General features: G+C 45.9%; 1 protein-coding gene across 3 annotated transcripts in view; it reads left to right on the forward strand.

Annotated features, from left to right (window-relative positions):
• hip1rb (huntingtin interacting protein 1 related b) overlaps positions 1 to 20,568 on the forward strand; it is a 44,141-nt gene that overhangs the window by 15,929 nt on the left and 7,644 nt on the right. For 2 of the 3 annotated variants that reach the window (XM_035736115.1, XM_035736117.2), the window contains exons 6-26: positions 1,939 to 2,015; positions 2,353 to 2,414; positions 3,134 to 3,274; positions 6,465 to 6,522; positions 7,759 to 7,834; positions 7,961 to 8,125; positions 8,282 to 8,337; positions 8,503 to 8,575; positions 12,912 to 13,095; positions 13,200 to 13,288; positions 14,173 to 14,289; positions 14,404 to 14,505; positions 14,820 to 15,014; positions 15,274 to 15,421; positions 15,569 to 15,655; positions 15,802 to 15,909; positions 16,054 to 16,190; positions 16,277 to 16,387; positions 16,526 to 16,584; positions 16,682 to 16,712; positions 16,815 to 16,877. In XM_035736115.1, the coding sequence (XP_035592008.1) occupies positions 1,939 to 2,015; positions 2,353 to 2,414; positions 3,134 to 3,274; positions 6,465 to 6,522; positions 7,759 to 7,834; positions 7,961 to 8,125; positions 8,282 to 8,337; positions 8,503 to 8,575; positions 12,912 to 13,095; positions 13,200 to 13,288; positions 14,173 to 14,289; positions 14,404 to 14,505; positions 14,820 to 15,014; positions 15,274 to 15,421; positions 15,569 to 15,655; positions 15,802 to 15,909; positions 16,054 to 16,190; positions 16,277 to 16,387; positions 16,526 to 16,584; positions 16,682 to 16,712; positions 16,815 to 16,877 (2,139 nt within the window). The remainder of the gene's footprint in view (positions 1 to 1,938; positions 2,016 to 2,352; positions 2,415 to 3,133; positions 3,275 to 6,464; positions 6,523 to 7,758; positions 7,835 to 7,960; positions 8,126 to 8,281; positions 8,338 to 8,502; positions 8,576 to 12,911; positions 13,096 to 13,199; positions 13,289 to 14,172; positions 14,290 to 14,403; positions 14,506 to 14,819; positions 15,015 to 15,273; positions 15,422 to 15,568; positions 15,656 to 15,801; positions 15,910 to 16,053; positions 16,191 to 16,276; positions 16,388 to 16,525; positions 16,585 to 16,681; positions 16,713 to 16,814; positions 16,878 to 20,568) is intronic. The other variant, XM_035736116.2, reaches the window with a different exon arrangement.

A 20,568-nucleotide genomic window follows, 5' to 3' on the forward strand; every position in this document is an offset into this window, starting at 1 on the left:
ATGACAGAAAAAATGAGAGAAAAAAATCCAGAATTTGTTTTTGAATTTTCCCCCCTTTTCTCCCCAATTTCGTGGTATCCAATTGTCCAATTATCCAGTAGCTACTATCTTGTCTCATTGCTACAACTCCTGTACGGGCCTGGGAGAGACGAAGGTTGAAAGTCATGCGTCCTCCGATACACAACCCAACCAACACAGCGGCATCCAACCCGGAAGCCAGCCGCACCTTGGTTAGCGCGCACTGCGCCCGGCCCGCCATGGGAGTCGCTGTTGCGCGATGAGACAAGGATTTCCCTACCGGCCAAACCCTCCTTAACCCGGACGACGCTAGGCCAATTGTGCGTCGCCCCACGGACCTCCCGGTCGCGGCCGGATATGACAGAGCCTGGGCGCGAACCCAGAATCTCTGGTGGCGCAGCTGGCGCTGCAGTACAGCGCCCTTAACTACTGGGCCATCCGGGAGGCCTACATTGTAGGATTTTTAATGAATTTATTTGCAAATTATGGTGGAAAATAAGTATTTGGTCACCTACAAACAAGCAAGATTTCTGGCTCTCACAGACATGTAACTTATTCTTTAAGAGGCTCCTCTGTCCTCCACTCGTTACCTGTATTAATGGCACCTGTTTGAACTTGTTATCAGTATAAAAGACACCTGTCCACAACCTCAAACAGTCACACTCCAAACTCCACTATGGCCAAGACCAAAGAGCTATCAAAGGACACAATAAACAAAATTGTAGACTTGCACCAGGCTGGGGAGACTGAATCTGCAATAGGTAAGCAGCTTGGTTTGAAGAAATCAACTGTGGGAGCAATTATTAGGAAATGGAAGCCATACAAGACCACTGATAATCTCCCTCGATCTGGGGCTCCACGCAAGATCTCACCCCGTGGGGTCAAAATGCTCACAAGAACGGTGAGCAAAAATCCCAGAACCACATGGGGGGACCTAGTGAATGACCTGCAGAGAGCTGGGACCAAAGTAACAAAGCCTACCATCAGTAACACACTATGCCGCCAGGGACTCAAATCCTGCAGTGCCAGATGTGTCCCCCTGCTTAAGCCAGTACATGTCCAGGCCCGTCTGAAGTTTGCTAGAGAGCATTTGGATAATCCAGAAGAAGATTGGGAGAATGTCAGATGAAACTCAACTCGTCGTGTTTGGAGGACAAAGAATGCTGAGTTGCATCCAATGAACACCATACCTACTGTGAAGCATGGGTGTGGAAACATCATGCTTTGGGGCTGCTTTTCTGCAAAGGGACCAGGACGACTGATCCGTGTAAAGGAAAGAATGAATGGGGCCATGTATCGTGAGATTTTGAGTGAAAACCTCCTTCCATCAGCAAGGGCAACGAAGATGAAACACCGCCCGGGCAACGAAGGAGTGGCTTCTAGGACTGGCCTAGCCAGTCTCCAGATCTCAACCCCATAGAAAATCTTTGGAGGGAGTTGAAAGTCCGTGTTGCCCAGCAACAGCCCCAAAACATCTCTGCTCGAGAAGAGATCTGCATGGAGGAATGGGCCAAAATACCAGCAACAGTGTGTGAAAACCTTGTGAAGACTGACAGTAAACATTTGACCTCTGTCATTGCCAACAAAGGATATATAACAAAGTATTGAGAAAACTTTGTTATTGACCAAATACTTATTTTCCACCAGAATTTGCAAATAAATTAATTAAAAATCCTACAATGTTATTTTCTGGATTTTTTCCCCCCTCATTTTGTCTGTCATAGTTGAAGTGTACCTATGATAAATTACAGGTCTCATCTTTTTAAGTGGGGGAACTTGCACAATTGGTGGCTGACTAAACACTTTTTTGCCCCACTATACATGTGAGGTCATTAGATATTTCTAATGTTGTACCATCCTTGAGAAATGATGTACAATAATTGTTGGATCATTTTTGCAATCCTTTTGTCTTCTGTGCAGCATTCTGAAATCCGAGCCAACCTCGAGGTAACAGATGAGGTTCTGGAGCGCGTTGCCGGAACAGACATCAATAATGTGTGAGTGTGTTCTCCAGTCCTCTACTCCTCCCTCTCCAGTCTCCACACATCCCTGGCACTCTCACGTGCACTCCCTCTCCTGTTAAGGACTTATCAGAATATCATACAGGGACATCAAACAAATGTGTATACCGTACATTTAATTGACATAGATCAAGTGAAGTAAATTATTGATATAAAATATAAACTTAACTTTCTTTCTGATTCCAAGAAGGCCAACATACCATTTTAAGTAGAGATGGAGAACTGTGGAGACAAGGGAGAGAACCTGCTGCTCTTTTCTTAAGGAAGCCATTAGCCTTGTGTTACTAAGGGGGTATCGACTTCACTCCTGCAGGTTCCAGCTCACTGTGGAAGTGTTTGATTACCTGGATACAGAGTTGAGGCTAGCCGAGACAGGTGAGAATCCTCCGCTTCGCCCCTACCTACCTACCTACCTCCACCTCTCAAAGGATGGGTAACTTGAGGTACAGGGCTGTGGTCTGTTTCCATTAACTGTTTGTGTGCCTGAAATGGAATAGGGACAGGATAGTGGCCAGTTAAATACACTTGTAATGCTGTTGAGGGAGTGAGTTAATCCCCCCCCAAAAGTTAAGGGAAACACATTTCTAAACCACTTTGTTTGTTTAGTATGATTAGGGCCCTCATGTAATTTCACCAAAACCCTATAAATAGGTTATAAATGTTTGCTATTAGAGGACATTAATTGTTTTTCTTCTGATTGGCTGTAATTGCATCATGCACCTCCCTGCCCTGCAGGATGTTGTCACAGCCTGTGATCCTGAACAACTATAAACAAACCCTACAACTGTAAACAACCCTGCCTGCCTCCGTGACTAACTGGGCATCTTGTACTCAGGAAACATGGGCGCTACTAACCGCCTTGTGCTTTCACACATCTACCCACCCTACTGCTAGATCTGCTGATAACTGTTTTCCACCCACAGAGTGGGTGATTCATAAATGTGTGAGCCATTGTCCTGTGCTGAATTTCTGAACTAGTGACAGTGAAAAGTGTTTAACCCAAGCAAGCCAGCGATACCAAATCCTCCCCATTTTAATATTGGTTGTTTATTGTGGTGTTTGTTATGTGTTGTACATTGGCGTGTGATCTGCAGTGATCCGGCAGCTCAACACGTCCATTGCCATCTCTACGCTGACGTCAGGCCAGTGTCGCCTGTCCCCCCTCATCCAGGTCATTCAGGACTGCAGTCACCTCTACCACTTCACCGTCAAGCTGCTCTTCAAGCTGCACGCTTGTACGTTGGCATCTTTAATCTCAACTGCATGACATATTTTTCAACATGTACTGTAACATCAAATTGTATTAGTCACATGCGCCGAATACAACAGGTGTAGACCTGACAGTGAAATGCTTACTTACGAGTCCCTAACCAACAATGCAGTTGAACAAAAATACAGATAAGAATAAAAGATAAAAGTAGCAAGTAATTAAAGAGCAGCAGTGAAATAACAATGGTGAGACTATATACAGGGGGGTACCGATGCAGAGTCGATGTGGGGGGGCACCGGTTATTTGAGGTAGTATGTACATGTAGGTAGAGTTATTATAGTGACTGCATAGATGACAACAGAGTAGCAGTGGTATAAAGGCGGGGGGGTGCACTGCAAATATTCTGGGTATGCATTTGACGAGATGCTCAGGAGTCTTATGGCTTGGGGGTAGAAGCTGTTTAGAAGCCTCTTGGACCTAGACTTCCTGGTACTGCTTGCCATGCGGTAGCAGAGAGAACAGTCTATGACTAGGGTGGCTGGAGTCTTTGACAATTTTTAGGGCCTTCCTCTGACACTGCCTGGTATAGAGGTCCTGGATGGCAGGAATCTTGGCCCTAGTGATGTACTGGGCCATTCACACTACCCTCTGTAGTGTCTTGCGGTCGGATGCTGAGCAGTTGCTATACCAGGCAGTGTTGCAAACAGTCAGGATGCTCTCAATGGTGCAACTGTAGAACTTTTTGAGGATCTGAGGACCCATGCCAAATCTTTTCAGTCTCCTGAGGGGGAATATATTTTATCTTGCCATCTTCACAACTGTCTTGGTGTGCTTAGACCATGTTAGTTTGTTAGTGATGTGGACACCAAGGAACTTGAAGCTCTCAACCTGCTCCACTGCAGCCCTGTTGATGAGAATGGGGGCATGCTCGGTCCTCTTTTTCATGTAGTCCACAATCATCTCCTTTTGTCTTGATCACGTTGAGAGAGGTTGTTGTCCTGGCACCACACGGCCAGGTCTCTGACCTCCCTATAGGCTGTCTCGTCGGGGATCAGGCCTACCATTGTTGTGTCATCGGCAAATTTAATGATGGTGTTGGAGTCGTGCCTGGCCGTGCAGTCATGCGTGAACAGGGAGTACAGGAGGGTACTGAGCACGCACCCCCGAGGGGCACCTGTGTTGAGGATCAGCATGGTGGATTTGTTGTTACCTACCCTTACCACCTGGGGCCAGCCCATCAGGAGGTCCAGGATCCAGTTGCAGAGGGAGGTGTTTAGTCCCAGGAACCATAGCTTATTGATGAGCTTTGAGGGCATTATGGTGTTGAATGCTGAGCTCTTCAATGAATAGCATTCTCACATAGGTGTTCCTTTTGTTCAGGTGGGAAAGGGCAGTGTTGAGTGCAATAGAGATTGCATCATCTGTGGATCTGTTGGGGTGGTATGCAAATTGGAGTGGGTTTCTTTGATGATGGTGTTTGATGTGAGGCATGACCAGCCTTTCAAAGCATGGCTTCATGGCTACAGACGAGTGCCACGGGTTGGTAGTCTTTTAGGCAGGCTACCTTAGCGTTCTTGGGCACAGGGACTATGGTGGTCTGCTTAGAACATGTTGGTATTACAGACTTTGACAGGGAGTGGTTGAAAATGTCAGTAAAGACACTTGCCAGTTGGTCAGTGCATGCTCGCAGTACACGTCCTTGTAATCCTTCTGGCCCTATGGCCTTGTGAATGTTGACCTGTTTAAAGGTCTTACTCACATCGGCTGCGGAAGTCGTGATCACAGTCTATCGGAACAGCTGGTGCTCTCATGCATGTTTCAGTGTTATTTGCCTCGAAGCGAGCATATAGCTCTCGGCTGTGCTTCCCTTTGTAGTCTGTAATAGTTTGCAAGCCCTGCCACATCCAACGAGCTTTGCCCGTTTGAAGGTTCGTCAGAGGGCATAGCAGGATTTCTTATAAGCTTCCGGGTTAGAGTCCCGCTCCTTGACAGCAGCAGCTCTAGCCTTTAGCTCAGTGCGGATGCTGCCTGTAATCCATTGCTTCTGGTTTGGGTATGTATGTACAGTCACTGTGGGGGTGACGTCATCAATGCACTTATTGATGAAGCCAATGACTGTGGTATACTCTTCAATGCCATCGGAGAAATCCCGGAACATATTCCAGTCTGTGATAGCAAAACAGTCCTGTAGCTTAGCATCTGCTTTCTCTGACCACTTTTTAAAAATTGATCTAGTCACTGGTGCTTCCTGCTTTAATATTTGCTTGTAAGCAGGAATTGGGAGAATAGCATTGTGGTCAGATATGCCAAATGGAGGGCAAGGGAGAGCTTTGTATGCGTCTGTGTGTGGAGTATAGGTGGTCCAGAGTTCTTTTTCTTCTGGTTGCACATTTAACATGCTAATAGAAATTTGGTAAAACTGATTTAAGTTTTCCTGCATTAAAGTCCCCAGCTCCTAGGAGCGCCGCCTCTGGGTGAGTGGTTTCTTGTTTGCTTATGGTGGAATACAGCTCATTCAATGCTGTCTTAGTGCCAGCCTCTGACTGTGGTGGTATGTAAACAGCTACAAAGAATACAGATGATAAACTCTCTCGGTAGGTAGTGTGGTCTACAGCTTATCATGAGATACTCTACCTCAGGCAAGCAATAGCTCGAGACATCCTTAGATATCGTGCACCAGCTGTTTACAAAAATACATAGACTGCCACCCCTTGTCTAACCAGACGCCGCTTTTCTATCTTGCTTGTACATTGTATAACCAGCCAGCTGTATGTTGTTGTTTCGCCAAGACTCCGTGAAGCATAAGATTTTAATTTTTAATGTCCCTTTGGTAGTCTAATCAATGAAAGGAAAATAACTGGAGATCACAAATGTGATTCAAAGTATTATTGATAGTAGTTCCATGTGTCTACTTGCTCTAAATTACGCTTTGTTAACATGATTAGACTCAACTTGTTTCAAAGTATTTTTTTGTGACTTTGTCTATTGCATGTGGGGCGGCAGGGTAGCCTAGTGGTTAGAGCGCTAGACTAGTAACCGGAAGGTTGCAAGTTCAAACCCCCGAGACGACAAGGTACAAATCTGTCGTTCTGCCCCTGAACAGGCAGTTAACCCACTGTTCCTAGGCCGTCATTGAAAATAAGAATTTGTTCTTAACTGACTTGCCTGGTTAAATAAAGGTAAAATAAAATAAAATAAAATGCCCTGGATTTCAGGTCTCCCAGCAGACACCCTGCAAGGACATCGTGATCGTTTCCATGACCAGTTCCACAGGTAAGTCACCCAGGAGCTCGGGCTGCTAGTAAATGAGGGGGTAGGAATGTGAGGGAGGAAGGGAGCCTCAGTATAACAGGGAGGCTGCAGCACAATCCTGCCTGTCCCTCCCCCTGGCCTGTTACCCTGAGCCATTGCAAATATCCTGGTGCTTAACACCCAGCTTCCACCCATTGTAATGTGTCATCATCATGTCGTCACAGTCAGACACACATCTGTGAAAGTGAGAAGGGGCTGAGTCTGAGCATTTCAGATAGTGTACCAGTGACATAGTAATAATACCGACCTGCACAACAATCAGCCCAGAAAGAGAGCAGAGAGGGAGCTTGATGTGTTAGTGGATACCTTGGCATCAGTGGTGGTCGGTGCTGTTTATGGGCATGGCCTTTTTTCTGTTACAACATATTGGATTACTGTCATTCATATTCCATTTACCCAGTTCAATGTAACATCGATAGGTTTAGGCTACTGCGTGATACTCACACTCATACTCCCTGTACCCATCATAAGGTTGCTACAACCTAGCCTATGAATAGTGACACATTCAATACCACCTTGAACACTCTTGAACACTCTTGCCTGCATCTAGCTGATCTAGGGTGTAGTCATTTGTCCAACAGTTATAAACAAGAGTTTATACTGGACAAATTCAGGTGTGTTTATCCCCATTTCGTTCCATTTGCTTCCTTTCTAAGAAACATGTTTCAATAGAATCGGCGGAATGAATACGCCCCTGATCATGTGTAAACACAGTTCACATTCCTTTCCAAGCCAAACCATATTATAACCGCTACACAGCCTACATCATTGTCACCATATTAGCTAAAGTAATGTCATAGTCAACATAGCTAATATAACTAACACGTTAGTAAACCCGCTATACAATCAATCAGTAACGTTAGTGTACAGTCAGTAAGTAGTTTAGCACGAACACTGGTGGTCCCCAGTGCCAATACATTTGTAAAACCAAAAGCTTACCTTGACTTGGAAGAGTTCCAGTGTTGTTGGCTAGTCCAGCTAGGTAACATGGCACCCCTCTGAGTAGGCAAAACTATCTAGCTGCATTTGCTAGCTAAGTAAGTGAAACTTGGTTCTATTTGTTTTATTTCATTCTGTCCTATACACATCCCCCTCTATTTTATGGATGCAATAATACAGCACAGTTTAGAAAATGTTATGTTCTTGTAGATTATAGTGGTATCATTCAAATTGGCGATTGAAATATTTGCCTTACAGCCTCAAGACCTTCTTCAACAAAGCCAGAGACATGATGTACTTCAAGAGACTCATCCAGATCCCCAAGCTGCCAGAAGTAAGAGCATAGACCGACATAGTAGGGGAAAGATACTGTATTGGGACTCAACCACACTTCCTAGATTGTGCAGCCATCTGTGTCTTATAGTCCTGCCTAATTTTTTGTGTGTGTGTTCATCCCCAGTCCCCTCCTAATTTCCTGCATGCGGCTTCCCTGGCCAAGCATGCAAGGCCAGTGGTGGTCATCCCAGACGAGGATGAGCCCGAGCAGGTGGATGATGACGATGACGACCCTGAACCGCTGATCAATGTCAGTGATGTCACCGTGCCCAGCATGGCGGTGCCACAGGTACGACTTATAGGGCACGGGGTCATGACCTCTGAGGGCAACAGCTATGGCCCATTGAATGTGTATGTCTTATTTTTATTTATTTTTATAAAGTAGCACTAATTTTGGCTGTAGATTGTATAAGCATTCATGCGTCTTCTCTGACTTTTCCTTTAGCAGTTCGACATATTTGATCAAACCTTTGGACCTGCCAATGGTGGTTTTGATGACAGGTTAGTCATTGGTATTTTAGCATTGGTGTGTTTGAAATGGAAGGATATGTAAACTGGTGATGTTTTTTGAACTGACATGTCTGGATATCTTCTTGTGAATTGAGTTGGTAGTGTGCCTGTGTGTGTATCTTAAAGGTTAGTGGCTGTATGTCTTCTGGTCCACAGGGATATCCAGATTGAGAACCTCAAGCGGGACTTGGAGCTATTGAGGACAGATCTGGAAAGGGTCAAAGGAGAGGTAAGTAGACATGAGTTTTAACTACTTTAAACAGATTTTACAGATGTCATACCCAGCTAAAAATAAATGACTTGTGCCTCAAATAATACTATTTAAGGGTTAATTATTCCTGTTAACAAATTATATCAATCATATGTATTTAAAGCCAAAAGGGCTTTATACCTCAGCCAATGTCACGAAGTGCTATACAGAAACCCAGCCTAAAACCCCAAACAGCAAGCAATGCAGATGTAGAAGCACGGTGGCTAGGAAAAACTCCCTAGAAAGGCAGGAACCTAGGAAGAAACCTAGAGAGGAACCAGGCTCTGAGGGGTGGCCAGTCCTCTTCTGGCTGTGCCGGGTGGAGATTATAACAGTACATGGCAAAGATGTTCAAACGTTCATAGATGACCAGCAGGGTCAAATAATAATAGTCACAGTGGTTGTAGAGGGTGCAACAGGTCAGCACCTCAGAAGTAAATGTCAGGTAGCTTTTCATAGCTGATCATTCGGAGTTAGACAGCCGGTGCGGTAGAGATCGTTTAAAACAGAAGGTCTGGGACAATGTCGCACATCTGGTGATCAGGTCAGGGTTCCATAGCCGGAAGCAGGACAGTTGAAACTGGAGCAGCAGCACGACCAGGTGAACTGGGGACAAGCAAGGGGTCATCAGGCCAGATAGTTCTTAGGCATGGTCCTAGGGCTCAGGTCCTCCGAGAGAAGAAAGGAGAGGGAGTTAGAGGGAGCATACTTAAATTCACACTGGACACAGGATAAGACAGGAGAAATACTCCAGATATAACAGACTGATCCTAGCCCCCGACACACAAACTATTGCAGCATAAATATTGGATGCTGAGACGGGAGGGGTCGGGAGACACTGGCCCCGTCCGACGATCCCCTGAACAGGGCCAACCAGGCAGGATATAACCCCAGCCACTTTGCCAAAGCACAGCCCCCAAACCACTAGAGGGATAACAACAGACCACCAACTTACTACCCTGAGACAAGGCTGAGTATAGCCCACAAAGATCTCCCCCATGGCACGGCACGAACCCGAGGGGGGTGCCAACCTGGACAGGAAGATCACATCAACCCACACAAGTGACGCACCCCTCATAGGGACGGCATGGAAGAGCAACCAGCACATTGTTTTCCCTAAAGACAAGCTACTTTTCCCCACTTCAAAAAACAACGACTACTTTTCATTTAAGTTTCTATTCACTAGTCAGAAAAGTCTGTCAAGCCCTCTCCTGCCAAAATGAACGCTATACATCTTCTCGCTATCTATTGATAGGACAGGCACCTGTCAGTCATAAAAGCAATCAATGACCGGGAAACACTGCTGGTTTACAGTCTGCTGTCTGTCCCACCTTCCTGTACCTTTATGATTGGTGTGCGCTGTGGTAGGTTTCAGTCAAAAAAAAATACATGGCTGGAGAGCGCAAGAGAAATCTGCCCATCCCATTTAATGTAAGTGGTGAGTAGAAAATCCACATTTAAAAAATATATATATATATTTCACCTTTATTTAACCAGGTAGGCTAGTTGAGAACAAGTTCTCATTTGCAACTGCGACCTGGCCAAGATAAAGAATAGCAGTGTGAACAGACAACACAGAGTTACAAATGGAGTAAACAATTAACAAGTCAATAACACAGTAGAAAAAAAGGGGAGTCTATATACAATGTGTGCAAAGGGCATGAGGAGGTAGGCGAATAATTACAATTCTGCAGATTAACACTGGAGTGATAAATGATCAGATGATCATGTACAGGTAGAGATATTGGTGTGCAAAAGAGCAGAAAAGTAATTAAATAAAAACTGTGGGGATGAGCTAGGTGAAAATGGGTGGGCTATTTACCAATAGACTATGTACAGCTGCAGTGATCGGTTAGCTGCTCAGATAGCTGATGTTTGAAGTTGGTGAGGGAGATAAGTCTCCAACTTCAGCGATTTTTGCAATTCATTCCAGTCACAGGCAGCAGAGTACTGGAACGAAAGGCAGCCGAATGAGGTGTTGGCTTTAGGGATGATCAGTGAGATACACCTGCTGGAGCGCGTGCTACGGATGGGTGTTGCCATCGTGACCAGTGAACTGAGATAAGGCGGAGCTTTACCTAGCATGGCCTTGTAGATGACCTGGAGCCAGTGGGTCTGGCGACGAATATGTAGCGAGGGCCAGCCGACTAGAGCATACAAGTCGCAGTGGTGGGTGATATATGGTGCTTTAGTGACAAAACGGATGGCACTGTGATAAACTGCATCCAGTTTGCTGAGTAGAGTGTTGGAAGCAATTTTGTAGATGACATCGCCGAAGTCGAGGATCGGTAGGATAGTCAGTTTTACTAGGGTAAGCTTGGCGGCGTGAGTGAAGGAGGCTTTGTTGCAGAATAGAAAGCCGACTCTTGATTTGATTTTCGATTGGAGATGTTTGATATGAGTCTGGAAGGAGAGTTTGCAGTCCAGCCAGACACCTAGGTACTTATAGATGTCCACATATTCAAGGTCGGAACCATCCAGGGTGGTGATGCTAGTCGGGCATGCGGGTGCAGGCAGCGATCGGTTGAAAAGCATGCATTTGGTTTTACTAGCGTTTAAGAGCAGTTGGAGGCCATGGAAGGAGTGTTGTACGGCATTGAAGCTCGTTTGTAGGTTAGATAGCACAGTGTCCAATGACGGGCCGGAAGTATATAGAATGGTGTCGTCTGCGTAGAGGTGGATCAGGGAATCGCCCGCAGCAAGAGCAACATCATTGATATATACAGAGAAAAGAGTCGGCCTGAGAATTGAACCCTGTGGCACCCCCATAGAGACTGCCAGAGGACCGGACAGCATGCCCTCCGATTTGACACACTGAACTCTGTCTGCAAAGTAATTGGTGAACCAGGCAAGGCAGTCATCTGAAAAACCGAGGCTACTGAGTCTGCCGATAAGAATATGGTGATTGACAGAGTCGAAAGCCTTGGCAAGGTCGATGAAGACGGCTACACAGTACTGTCTTTTATCGATGGCGGTTATGATATCGTTTAGTACCTTGAGTGTGGCTGAGGTGCACCCGTGACCGGCTCGGAAACCAGATTGCACAGCGGAGAAGGTACGGTGGGATTCGAGATGGTCAGTGACCTGTTTGTTGACTTGGCTTTCGATGACCTTAGATAGTCAGGGCAGAATGGATATAGGTCTGTAACAGTTTGGGTCCAGGGTGTCTCCCCCTTTGAAGAGGGGGATGACTGCGGCAGCTTTCCAATCCTTGGGGATCTCAGACGATATGAAAGAGAGGTTGAAAAGGCTGGTGATAGGGGTTGCGACAATGGCGGCGGATAGTTTCAGAAATAGAGGGTCCAGATTGTCAAGCCCAGCTGATTTATACGGGTCCAGGTTTTTCAGCTCTTTCAGAACATCTGCTATCTGGATTTGGGTAAAGGAGAACCTGGAGAGGCTTGGGCGAGGAGCTGCGGGGGGGGGGGGCGGAGCTGTTGGCCGAGGTAGGAGTAGCCAGGCGGAAGGCATGGCCAGCCGTTGAGAAATGCTTGTTGAAGTTTTCGATAATCATGGATTTATCGGTGGTGACTGTGTTACCTAGCCTCAGTGCAGTGGGCAGTAGCAATGAGTCGAAATTCACATAGCCTAATTTATTGTTAATTTATTTACTTTCTTTCGCGCGTTTCCTATAGTCAGCCACGGAGTCATGGTGCGTAGGCTATTGACTGTCCTTTGATTGACGACTGAACAGCAAGTGTTGTTTCGTTTATAAAAGGTGTCAAAATGACTGAATAAAGTTGATCTCCCTAATTTGTGTACTGGTATATCTGCAGATAAATTATGAAAAGCCTGGGGACACCTGGCTGGCTACTTTTTCTATTTGGCTGGCTACTCCGTGTACTTAGGGGAAACACTGATTTTGACAGTGGTAGACATGGTTTATTTGTAAAGGAGAGAGGAATTTAGGTCATGTGTTGGGTGGATGCAAAGATGAATCGTGACATGTGGAATGTGGCAGCTTGTCTCAGAATGGGAAATGACGTCTGTCTGTTCAGAGAAGACCAGAAGATGTGTCTGGGACACAGTGTGAAATGTACTGTTGACCCCAATTTCTGCAAATGGCTGGCTCCTAATGTGGCCTGTTTCTTAACTGTTGCTAAAGGTTTATGCCTGTGATGTTGAATTGAGCCATCCTAACCTGAAATTGTATACATTTTGTAAAAATTATTTGTACCACTCAACACTTGTTTCCCCCGTCTGAGGCCCTCATCCACTAGTGCCATGTCATGGTGTCCTGTGGTGGTAGTGATCATCTACCCAGGGGAGGTTTACTATGGTGACTGACTGACTACCTATCTCCTCCCTCCTGCAGGCCCAGCGCTACATCACTCAGCTTAAGTCCCAGATCAACAGTCTGGAGGCGGAGCTGGAGGAGCAGCGGGTGCAGAAACAGCGTGCCTTGGTGGAGAACGAGCAGCTGCGCATGGAGCTGGAGGCCACGCGCCGCCGCAATGCTGAGCACGAGAGTGTGCAGGCCACCTTCGGAGAGGCTGAGAGTAAGAGAAGCCACTCACTAAGTCTGGCATACATGTTCAATCACATTGTATTGAACATACACTGACGCCTCCCTCTTGTCTCTGACCCCCATTTTGCTACCCAGCAAGAGCCCAGGCCACAGAGCAGCGCTATAACAAGCTGAAGGAGAAGCACACTGAGCTAGTGTCTAGCCATGCGGAACTGCTCAGGAAGGTACACCCTTATGAGGAACCTCACTCACCTCTGTTTTCATTGTGGTTTTCTCCACATGTGCTCATATCAAATGTATTTATATAGACATCAGCTGATATCTCAAAGTGCTGTACAGAAACCCAGCCTAAAACCCCAAACAGCAAGCAATGCAGGTGTAGAAGCACGGTGGCTAGGAACAACTCCCTAGAAAGGCCAAAACCTAGGAAGAAACCTAGAGAGGAACCAGGCTATGTGGGGTGGCCAGTCCTCTTCTGTCTGTGCCGGGTGGAGATTATAACCGAACATGGCCAAGCTGTTCAAATGTTCATTAATGACCAGCATGGTCAAATAATAATAATCACAGGCAGAACAGTTGAAAATGGAGCAGCAGCACGGCCAGGTGGACTGGGGACAGCAAGGAGTCATCATGTCAGGTAGTCCTGAGGCATGGTCCTAGGGCTCAGGTCCTCTAAGAGAGAGAATTAGAGAGAGCATACTTAAATTCACACAGGACACCGGATAGGACAGGAGAAGTACTCCAGATATAACAAACTGACCCTAGCCCCCCGACACAAACTACTGCAGCATAAATACTGGAGGCTGAGACAGGAGGGGTCAGGAGACACTGTGGCCCCATCTGAGCACACCCCCGGACAGGGCCAAACAGGAAGGATATAACCCCACCTACTTTGCCAAAGCACAGCCCCCACACCACTAGAGGGATATCTTCAACCACCAACTTACCATCCTGAAACAAGGCCGAGTATAGCCCACAAAGATCTCCGCCACGCCACAACCCAAGGGGGGGGCGCCAACCCATATAGACTCAGACTCAACTGAGCGTTATTTTTCTGTATAGTGTGAAGAGAATGTTTAACAACGTATATGTGACATTGTGTTGGCAGAGTGCAGACACAGTGAAGATGCTGTCAGCCACCCAGCAGACTCAGGAGGAGGTGGAGAGGACTAAGCAGCAGTTGGCTTTTGAGGTGGATCGTATCAAACAGGATGCTGACATGAAGGTTAATGTTATTGAGTATGAGAAATAGTGATCCAGTACTGTTAATTTTATATTTCAGTACTGTATTAACCTTTTGTCTAAATGACTGAATAATGTTATTGTCTTATCATTGCAGCTTGAGGAACAGAAGTTTGAGATGGAGAAGCTTAAAAGAGAGTTTGAGGAGAAGAAGGCAGAAGTGGAACGTGTCAAAGGCACTCTGCAGAGCAACGAGAAGGTGTGTGGTGATGATGCAGTAAATACTGAGTGGGTTCCCTCCACTCTGTAATGACACAGGGGACTCATGTGATTCACCATTATGCAAAACTAGATGCAAAAGAATCGCCCCACTTTCCAGACTTGCAAATCAGAATTGTCTGTGAAGGCTATAGGAACCTGCACTGTGTGAGGAAGTGATCACATGAAAGTTTCACAAACATCAGAAAAGGCTTTTCCTCACAAAAGTTAATGTACCCATTATTCTGTTATCTGCTTTCTCCCTCTTCCTGTCTCTTCTCTACCCTCTCTCTCTCCCTCCTCCCTCTCTCCCAGGTGGGGGAACAGCAGACCAGATCCATGTCCGCCCTGCAGGCGGAGAAGGAGCGTCTGATGCACTCTGTGAGTGAGAAGGAGGCAGCACTGTCAGCCCTGCGCCATGCTGCACAGCTGCAGCAGTCGTCCCTGCAGCAGGAGAGGGAGAGGAGCACCAGGGAGCTGGGAGAGCTGCAGGGCAGGTTGCAGGAGAAGGTCAGTCAGGACAGCACCGCACAGAGTTCAGTCAGCTGCTTTGTCTGTCATTTGTTGATTGCAAAAAAGAAAATAGACAAAAGCTATACTGCTGGTCAAATCCCCTATTACTCAGACTGTGCAGTGCAAAGTGACAGATTTTCTTTAATCATTGAACAATTTGGCTGTCTGCACAATATAAGATAAACCATTAGTATGTCTGTGCCCATCTATTTTTCCCTCTGACCGTATGTCTGACTGTCTCATTGCATCTGTGTAGTCTAGCCGTGAGGAGCAGCTGCAGCAGAAGCTGCTGGAGGAGCAGTTCTCTCTGCTGCAGGGAACGGTCTCTGAGGCTGAGAGCATCATCCAGGATGCTGTGGCCAAACTGGACGACCCCCTGCACATCCGCTGCACCAGCTCCCCAGGTTAAAATGAGTGAACATACACATGCATACAGAGAGATGCTGTTCATATCACTTAGAATATAAAGTGAAAGATGACTCATCCATGCATGTGTGTAAATTTATAAAAATAATGCTTTTCGAGCTTTTATCTTATCTCCACCACCATAGATTACCTTGTCAGTCGGGCAGATGCCACTTTAGGCTCCATTGACAAAGTGAAAAGGGGTCACTCGGACTACCTGACGAACATGGGAGGTGAGTTGCTCATTACTTTGTGCTCAGTGTTTTTGAGATAATTAGTCGTCTTTGAGCAAACCCAGTGATAATGGTCATGAGTGCTCGTTAGTGACAGAGCTTGGCTGTGTTACTGGCAGTGATGTATCCTTTCCTCTGTTTACCAGATGTTGGTGGGCTTCTGAGGGCCCTGACCCAGTTCTCCCACCTGGCTGCTGACACCATCATCAACGGCAGTGCCACAGCGCACATGGCTCCCACCGACCACGCCGACCGTAAGGACGTTCTCTTCAAATAGAACGGATTCCTGTTAGAAATTGATATTTTATCTTATTGGAATTTTACTGAAATATGATATTGAATCCATTTGGTATGTGATTACAGTGTCAGTGTGTGTCTTGCACTTTTGCACCCTGCAGGTCTGACTGAGAATTGCAGGGGCTGTGCCACTCAAAGTCTGCAGTTCCTGAAGGACCTCAAGTCCAAGGCCTCTCTCCAGAGGGCAGATACGGCCTCCATTCGCATTGTGGTCCAAAAGATCCTGAGGCTGGGGGAGGTAATGGACTACTGGGCAGTCTTCTCAATTTTTATCCCTGTCCTTTTACTGTTTTTCTTCATCTCATCTCCTCTTCCAATGTTTAGGAGCTGCGACCTAAAGGTGTGGATGTGCGACAGGATGAGCTGGGAGATCTGGTGGACAAGGAGATGGCAGCAACATCCGCAGCCATTGAGGAGGCAGTGCGCAGAATTGATGTGAGGATCACAACCATGTAGAACATCCCACTGTAGAGGGGAATGACATCACAAGCTCAACACTATCTACACAATATATCTGTATTCATACCCAGGTTTTATCCACATTTCTCAATTGCTGTTTTTCTATATCTAAAGGAAATGATGAATCAGGCACGAAAGGACACCTCTGGCGTCAAACTTGAGGTCAATGAAAGGTCAGTAGTATGTTTGACTTACACTCTGTATTTTAGTTGAAATACTTAATGCATTTTTCCCCTTTAACTCATCATGATATTACTCCTTGTTTCATAGAATCCTCTACAGCTGCACAGACCTGATGAAGGTAAGATGGCTGCTATTCTACTTACTGTTTTGATTGACTTACTCAAAAGGTCTGATCGAAATCCTAATAATGCTGCGTTCCCTCCTTTCCTCTCTCCTTCAGGCCATCCATCTACTGGTCCTGACATCAACCGACCTACAGAAGGAGATTGTTGAGGGAGGGAGGGTGAGTCTTTATAATTTAACGTTGAAAACTTTGTGAAAATGGTGGTAGGCCTGATCACCGACAACGGCGAGGAGGTCAGAGTGGTGCCAGGACAACAACCTCTCCCGCAACATGATCAAGACAAAGGAGATGATCGTGGACGACAGGAGAAGGAGGGCCGAGTACGCCCCCATTCACATTGATGGGGCTGTAGTGGAGCAGGTCGAAAGCTTCAATTCCTTGGTGTCCACATCACCAACAAACTATCATGGTCCAAACACACCAAGACAGTCGTGAAGAGGGCACGACAACATCTTTTCCCCCTCGGGAGAATGAAAAGATTTGGCATGGCTCCTCAGATTCTCAAAAGGTTCTACAGCTGCACCATCGAGAGCATCCTGACTGGTTGCATCATAGCCTGGTATGGCAACTGCTCGGCATCCGACCGCAAGGGCTTACAGAGGGTAGTGCGTACGGCCCGGTACATCACTGGGGTCAAGCTTCCTGCCTAAAAATTGTCCGACTCAAGCCGACCTATTCTCATAGACTATTCTCTCTGCTGCCGCACGGCAAGTGGTACCGGTGTGCCAAGTCTAGGTCCAAAAGGCTCCTTAACCGCTTCTATACCCAAGCCATAATAAGACTGCTGAACAGTAAATGAAATGGCTACCGGGACTATTTGCAATGACCCCCCCCTTTTTTTTTTTTACTCTGCTGCTACTCTTTTTATTCATTTATTTAACCTTCGGTTAACTAGCAAATTCTCGCTGTTTATTGTTTATACATAGACACTTTACCTAGATGTTCTGTACCAGTCAAAAGTTTGGACACCTACTCATTCAAGGGTTTCTTTTATTTTTACTATTTTTACATCGTAGGATAATTGTAAAATACATTGTAGAATAATAGTGAAGACATCAAAACTATGATATAACACATGGAATCATGAAGTAACCCAAAAAGTGTAAAAACAAATCCAAATGTATGTTAAATTCTTCAAAATATTCAACCTTTGCCTTTTTATTTAACTAGGCAAGAACAAATTCTTATTTACAATGACGGTCTACCAAAAGGTGAAAGGCCTCCTGCGGGGAATTAAAGTAAAAATAAATTAAATGGAAAATATAGGACAAAACACAGACGACAACAGCATGGCAGCAACACAAGATAACAACATGGTAGCAGCACAAAACATGGTCCGAACATTATTGGGCAGTGACCCTTACCTGCCGATCTATAAATTACGTCTCCGTAATCTAGCATGGGTAGGATGGTTATGACTACCTCAAGCTCTAAACCCTCAGAGGTAGTAATCACACCTGTGGGGAGAGGGGTGTGGAGTTCCCACATATGCTGTGCACTTGTTGGCTGCTTTTTGTTCACTCTGCGGTCCAACTCATCCCAAACCATCTCAATTGGGTTGAGGTTGGGTGATTGTGGAGGCCAGGTCATCTGATGCATCACTCTCCTTCTTGGTCAAATAGCCCTTACACAGCCTGGAGGTGTGTTGGGTCATTGTCCTGTTGAAAAACAAATGATAGTCCCACTAAGTGCAAACCAGATGGGATGGTGTACCGCTGCAGAATGCTGTGGTACACACAGAATGCTGTGATGCAGAGCCTCGGTCTGATGCCATTAAAAGGGCATTTACCACCTTCACAAGTGCAGTCTCAGTGCTATGATGGGGTCTAAAACCAGACTGAAGCAGTTCGTATACATTGTTTGTCTTCAGGAAGGCAGTGAGTTGCTGCGCAACAGCCTTTTCTAAAAATTGAGAGGAATGGAAGATTCCATATTTTTTTATTTCACCTTTATTTAACCAGGTAGGCAAGTTGAGAACAAGTTCTCATTTACAATTGCGACCTGGCCAAGATAAAGCAAAGCAGTTCGACAGATACAACGACACAGAGTTACACATGGAGTAAAACATACCTACAGTCAATAATACAGTATAAACAAGTCTATATACAATGTGAGCAAATTAGGTGAGAAGGGAGGTAAAGGCAAAAAGGCCATGGTGGCAAAGTAAATACAATATAGCAAGAAAAACACTGGAATGGTAGTTTTGCAATGGAAGAAAGTGCAAAGTAGAAATACAAATAATGGGGTGCAAAGGAGCAAAATAAATAAATACATTAAATACAGTTGGGAAAGAGGTAGTTGTTTGGGCTAAAGTATAGGTGGGCTATGTACAGGTGCAGTAATCTGTAAGATGCTCTGACAGTTGGTGCTTAAAGCTAGTGAGGGAGATAAGTGTTTCCAGTTTCAGAGATTTTTGTAGTTCGTTCCAGTCATTGGCAGCAGAGAACTGGAAGGAGAGGCGGCCAAAGAAAGAATTGGTTTTGGGGGTGACTAGAGAGATATACCTGCTGGAGCGTGTGCTACAGGTGGGAGATGCTATGGTGACCAGCGAGCTGAGATAAGGGGGGACTTTACCTAGCAGGGTCTTGTAGATGATATGGAGCCAGTGGGTTTGGCGACGAGTATGAAGCGAGGGCCAGCCAACGAGAGCGTACAGGTCGCAATGGTGGGTAGTATATGGGGCTTTGGTGACAAAACGGATTGCACTGTGATAGACTGCATCCAATTTGTTGAGTAGGGTATTGGAGGCTATTTTGTAAATGACATCGCCAAAGTCGAGGATTGGTAGGATGGTCAGTTTTACAAGTGTATGTTTGGCAGCATGAGTGAAGGATGCTTTGTTGCGAAATAGGAAGCCAATTCTAGATTTAACTTTGGATTGGAGATGTTTGATATGGGTCTGGAAGGAGAGTTTACAGTCTAACCAGACACCTAAGTATTTGTAGTTGTCCACGTCCACAGAGCCGTCCAGAGTAGTGATGTTGGACAGGCGGGTAGGTGCAGGTAGCGATCGGTTGAAGAGCATGCATTTAGTTTTACTTGTATTTAAGAGCAATTGGAGGCCACGGAAGGAGAGCTGTATGGCATTGAAGCTTGCCTGGAGGGTTGTTAACACAGTGTCCAAAGAAGGGCCGGAAGTATACAGAATGGTGTCGTCTGCGTAGAGGTGGATCAGGGACTCACCAGCAGCAAGAGAGACCTCATTGATGTATACAGAGAAGAGAGTCGGTCCAAGAATTGAACCCTGTGGCACCCCCATAGAGACTGCCAGAGGTCCGGACAGCAGACCCTCCGATTTGACACACTGAACTCTATCAGAGAAGTAGTTGGTGAACCAGGCGAGGCAATCATTTGAGAAACCAAGGCTGTCGAGTCTGCCGATGAGGATGTGGTGGTTGACAGAGTCGAAAGCCTTGGCCAGATCAATGAATACGGCTGCACAGTAATGTTTCTTATCGATGGCGGTTAAGATATAGTTTAGGACCTTGAGCGTGGCTGAGGTGCACCCATGACCAGCTCTGAAACCAGATTGCATAGCAGAGAAGGTATGGTGAGATTCGAAATGGTCGGTAATCTGTTTGTTGACTTGGCTTTCGAAGACTTTAGAAAGGCATGGTAGGATAGATATAGGTCTGTAGCAGTTTGGGTCAAGAGTGTCCCCCCCTTTGAAGAGGGGGATGACCGCAGCTGCTTTCCAATCTTTGGGAATCTCAGACGACACGAAAGATAGGTTGAACAGGCTAGTAATAGGGGTGGCAACAATTTCGGCAGATCATTTTAGAAAGAAAGGGTCCAGATTGTCTAGCCCGGCTGATTTGTAGGGGTCCAGATTTTTCAGCTCTTTCAGAAC

The sequence above is a fragment of the Oncorhynchus keta genome, chromosome 25 (assembly GCF_023373465.1).
Source record: "Oncorhynchus keta strain PuntledgeMale-10-30-2019 chromosome 25, Oket_V2, whole genome shotgun sequence".
In the NCBI taxonomy this organism is placed as follows: domain Eukaryota; kingdom Metazoa; phylum Chordata; class Actinopteri; order Salmoniformes; family Salmonidae; genus Oncorhynchus; species Oncorhynchus keta.